The following is a 5,462-nucleotide window of genomic DNA, read 5'->3' as shown; positions in this document are numbered from 1 at the left end:
ATTTAAGGGGAGTCAGCGAGTGTGGGGAAGCTTGCCGTGTTATTGTTTGCCGTAACCATGAATAAAATAATTGCCGTTCCGAATTCGGACCTAAGCTACAGTATCCTGTCTGATCTCATTATAACATTGATGAATAGTTGTATGCTACAATATAATATACGGTATGTAATACACGGTGTGTGTGTGTGTGTGTGTGTGTGTGTGTGTGTGTGTGTGTGTGTGTGTATATATATATATGATATTATATATATATATATATATATATATAGAGGATATTAACCATTATTGTAATCATGTATGTAGCTTATTATATATATATATTTTTTTGTCAGAAATGTTTTATATTCGCTATATATTTTGCAGAAAACGTAATCTGTAGAATAATGAAATAATGGTAGCATAATAAATGTGATTAATGTTATCATGCACAATAAATATAAACAATACGTTTTTTTTTTCAAATCAAGACCACTTGGGTGCATGTCAGCTACGAAATTGAATTCAGGGAAAGTTGACAGGCCTGTATTTTCGCTAACTGGTCCTACTCTGGTACTTTTAGTTTATTTGAAGCGCAAACCCACAAAGCAGCAAACGTAAATAAATAAGTAACTCTATGTGATGAAACCTAAAGAACTACAGAAGTTAAAAAAAAAAAAAAATACACTGCTGGATTTGGGCGATGTCAATAATGCATGGTATTTTGGGTGTTGTAGTTTTTAGAGGGAGCACGCTAACCTGGAAAGAGCAGTGGTTTAGAGCAGTATAAACTACATTTCCCGAGGCACTCTAATTGCACGCAACGTTACGCCACTGCGTCTGGACGCAAGCTTTGGCATCCCATTCCCGTCTGACCGGCCATATTGGATTGAAGTCTGGAGGTACTGAGTGACTTGTTTTTTGGACCGTTTATCTTGCCTTTCAGGGCAGCGGTTTCAGTTAAGTTTTCCTGGTAGATAAACTACGCCCCCGCCTCCTATAAGACGGCAGGCTGCTTTTGATTTTAGGAGGAAAGATGAGTCCGACCGATGCGAAACGAGGAGCAAAGCGCAGGAAGAACAAGCGGGGCGGTGGCAGCAGTAGCTGCAGTAGTGCTGTTTGTGGCAGCGGCAAGGCCGGGGCTTCAGCTGCGGCCAGGAGTCAGCAGACAGCTGGAGCATCAGCCGCGGCCATGGGTCTGTTGACTGTCGGGAATCCTGGAAACAGCAGCACCGGCAGCATCACAGGCCTCCACGGAGAGGTGAGGTATTTAGTCGAGGTGGCACTGTCATTGATGAGAGTGCACACACACTGATATACACCATTTATGAGGCCTACATTGGGTTTTTTTCGGGGGTGATGTTTACACACCCAGTGTACTAGTTTGGAGGAGGGCAGATACTATGGCTGGGTGCTGAAGTAACACTGGCATTCTACAGAGAGCTGAACGTTGCCTTGATAGGATGGGGACGTCATTTAAGTTGCACGGCTTTTGGTGTTTTCTTTCAGTTTTAAACTTACTGAACTGCACTAGATGTGATCACAACAATTTTTTTTTTTGTTGTTTTTTTTTTTTTTTTTTGGTGGGGGGGGGGGGGGGGGGGGGGGGGGGGGGGGGGGGGGGGGGGGGTTAGAACTCTGTAAAATTGCTTTAATATGAATCCTTCAATGCATACAATGTATAACATTTGTGCCTGTAAGCTGTGAAAGAGATTGACACTTCTCTAAGTCTTGTCATTGTTCCTTTTGTTGAAGGTTGGTAATCAGGTGCAGTACATGCATTATTTGTGCTTCAAAAAGATATCAAAACTTAAGCAACAGACATTCGACTGACAACCTGGTTTCTGATAAAAATACATAGCCCTGTAGTGTACTGAACTCCTAAATGTACTTTCATTTGTTTGGTAAGTGTCTTATTTTTGGGGGGGGCGTAAATGGATTGAGGTTCAGCATTGTAATTAGACCAGATTTTTGTTGTGTTTACCTGTTGGCTTTGTGAATATTGTTATTTTTTGGGCATTTTTGGGAAAACCATTGAATTGTACTATGCAGAAATTATACTGACAACTTTTGAATTTTACAACTGCAGCAGTTAGTAAAAGTATAGTTGTAGTAACTAGTGATGGTCATTGCTGAGTGGGGGACTTTATGATCGATTAATTTTCTAATGTAAATGTTAGAAGTTTAAGTATTGCTTATTTATATTGTTAAGGGAAATACCAAAACAAGCATACATGTAAAAGGTATTTTAATCCTGTTCCACAAGTAATAAACATTTTATGTTTAAAAATACTTAAAATATTGTAGTTGGAAATAATCAATTATAAGTTCTCTAATGTATCATTGTTATTAACCAGAAATTATAGATTTATAAAACATTCTTGTTATAGGAACAATAATTAATAACAAATGAAAGTGCTATATATGCTGTAGGTAATGAGTTACATGGCAAAAAAAAACCCACAACCCTTTGCTTCCCCAAATCAGATTTAGTAACACTTTTGAATATTTAATAAATCGATTTGGGGAATCCATCAGAAAACATCTGAGCTGAAGGTGACATCTTTGCATACTGTAGATGAGACCGATAACATGAGGATCAGAAAAGTGAAATGTCGCAATCACAATGAGAGCAACAGGATGATAATACCATGAACATGATCAGATTTCTATTCTGGCAATGAGTGACTGAACACCAAGCCTACTCAGGGTCTCTGTTCATAATTGTCATATTTCGACCTGGGATATGTTTAAATAGTTCCCTTCATAAATGTCTTTGTACATCTAACTAATGTTTCAGCAGTCAATTGACAGTAGTTTGTTTTTCAGTTCTAGCAAGCAACCTTTGCATTGGATGATCATTAGGTAATTTCCTTTAACAGAGATCTTTCTACCAGACGGAATTACTTTTTGGGGGCTGCATGTTTGATCTGGTTTGATCTTTTGCCTTTTTAATGGAAGCAATTCAGAAAAGGAATAACTTTGAAGAGATTTCAACTCTGTCCCAGTGGCGGATGGTAACATAGCCTTTTGAAATTTCAGGTTTAGGACTGTTTTTTGATTGGGGGTGTGCTGATTCACGTGGTGAACTGTGATATTTTTCTTGACGATACGATTATCGATACAGTGGCCACTGTATCAATACACTTTGTATTACATTGTTTTAATATAAACTATGTTCAGGGTGTTTTTGTCAAGTCTGCCAGCAGCCAAGTGGAGGCAGGTTATTTGTGTTGATAATATAATCAGAGCGACGGCAAAATTTGACCTGCTGTGGCCACAGACTGGGACTAAAATGTTTACAAATGTAAAAAAAAAAAAAAAAAAAAAAAAATAATAATAATAGTTTTGTAAACCATGTTTTGGGGGTTAGACGCATTGGAGTTGCTATGTGGGGGCTGGCATAGTGTTTCAACCAAATAGCACCATGCATTGCCATTGGAGGGCAGGTGTTTATTGTTTCAACTGATCAGCACCAAGCATTGCCCTACGGGAGCGCATTTATTTTCCGAGTGCCTCCTAGCAGCTGGTTTTGCTGCTGTAACTGTGCTCAACAACGTCTAACAAAACATGAAAAACATTCTCTGTAGCATCCAGCACATTCATTTAAAACAACCCTGAGTAAGGAATATTTTAACTGTTAACATGTCAATATATCTCTCGATAAACAAGCCCAATTACAGTCGGCACTCACATATCTGACAGTATAAAAGTGTGACTTCATCAACAATTAAGAGTGTGACACCTATCATTTGATTATTCATTTTGGCCTGTTCCAGCCCTTGTCTGTTTTTCAGGGAACTCAAAAAAGATGCAATGTCAAAAATACATAACTGAAAAGAACTTTTTTAAAATAAGTAGGCTGCCATTTAGATGTACTGTAGTTGGTTTTGTTGGTACAGTACTGTTTTCAACAGAAGTATTTTAATTCAGAACAATGATTATGAAAATATCACTTGCCAAAAAGACGACTGTGGACACGTGGACTGCAATACAGTATATACTTTTAAATCTGGTACGTATTGTATCAGTATGTCAAATTCCCCATTAACGACCCACCTCAGTGCTGGCATCTTTGCATTGGCTACTGGTTAGTTTTAGAATAGATTTGAAGATGTTGCTGTTAACTTATAAGGCTTTAAATGGTCTTGCACCCCCATACCTTAAAGATATTTTGGAACCCTATGTCCCCAGTCGTCCGTTCCGATCACTGGATTCTGGCCTACTAATTTAGAAAAAGAACATCAGGTGGTAGATCTTTGTTATATGGCACCTAAATTGTGGGACAACTTGCCCAGCACAATTAGAGATGCCCCTTCAGTCAATCAGTGCGTTTACATGAGCATAAGAATGCCGATATTTTTCGGAAAAATAATTTGGATATCAAAAGTTATGTAAACACAGTTTTCGGAAAATGTATTGGAATATTCCGAAAGTCAGTTTTCATAAAACAGCACCTAAAAATTTCCAATTAAATTCCAAAAACTAACAAAATATATTATCGTGTAAACACACGGAAAACTTATTGAAATAGCATACTCCGCATGTGCACACCTTGACCCTTTTCTCCTGTACGTAGTTTTAGAAAACAGAAAAAATGATAATAATCTGTATCAGTCTGCATGCATCCCTTTCTCTAGTTAGGGATAAAGTAACACGTTTGTTAAAGTCTGTATGTATTTGTTAATAGCCCATAGTGAAGCAATAAATGTTTTCCTGTTTTAAAATTTATGTGATAATTTGAAATAATGTCTGCAAAAGAAACTGATAATATAGACAGGGATGAGCTGTTTGAAAGGCTGATTGCACATTGTGGGGAATCTGAATAGAGGTATAGGATAGTAATCTTTGAATTGAAGACCTGACACCTCGATAAAGCACTTCAGTTATTGGCTTGGTCTCTGTTATGTTGCAGAAATGTCCGGTCTGTTCAAATCGTATAGGCTACAACAGTACTTTGCATATGAAAATAACCTGCGTTTTCCGAAAACTGCAACCCATGTATACAGTTGAATTTTAATTATGTATTCTATCGTTAATCATGTAAACACAGAAAAGTGACGTTTTATGAGAAAGTTTTCTGATTCAGTTTTCCGAAAACATTAGTTTTCGGAAAACGCTTTGTCATGTAAACGTACCGAATGTCTTCAGTTATAAACTAAAAATCAATTTTTATAGCCTGGCATTTTCATCCAGATGAGCTGATATCCTCTTGCCCCCATATTGTTCCCACTGTTTATTTTTTTTTTTATATTATTTTTTTTTTTTTTATTAAATTAATATTTTTATAATATAGCTTATATATACTGTCTTAATTTAATTCTGTTCTTCTTTTAAATGTTTACTGTTCAGTAATATGTATTGTTTTTGTCTTTGAAAAGTGCTTTGTGGCTGCAATAAACATATATTTGATATTTTTCAATTTGGAAAGCAGTGCAGACAATCCTCTCCAATAATCTCCACTCTTTGTGCTGTGCAATCAGACA

The 5,462-nt window shown here is 37.0% G+C and overlaps 1 protein-coding gene across 3 annotated transcripts in view; it reads left to right on the top strand.

The window, feature by feature from the left end:
- The first annotated feature begins 851 nt into the window (after positions 1-851).
- The window catches only part of LOC121297257 (protein FAM193A-like), a 48,498-nt gene continuing 43,887 nt past the window's right edge, over positions 852-5,462 (top strand). For all 3 annotated transcript variants that reach the window (XM_041223468.1, XM_041223459.1, XM_041223449.1), the window contains exon 1: positions 852-1,237. In XM_041223468.1, the coding sequence (XP_041079402.1) occupies positions 1,013-1,237 (225 nt within the window). In that variant the 5' untranslated portion in view covers positions 852-1,012. The remainder of the gene's footprint in view (positions 1,238-5,462) is intronic.

Source organism: Polyodon spathula, chromosome 2, assembly GCF_017654505.1.
Source record: "Polyodon spathula isolate WHYD16114869_AA chromosome 2, ASM1765450v1, whole genome shotgun sequence".
Lineage (NCBI taxonomy): Eukaryota > Metazoa > Chordata > Actinopteri > Acipenseriformes > Polyodontidae > Polyodon > Polyodon spathula.
The sequence above is the reverse complement of the archived record's forward strand: the minus strand, read 5'-3'. Positions and strand labels throughout refer to the sequence as shown.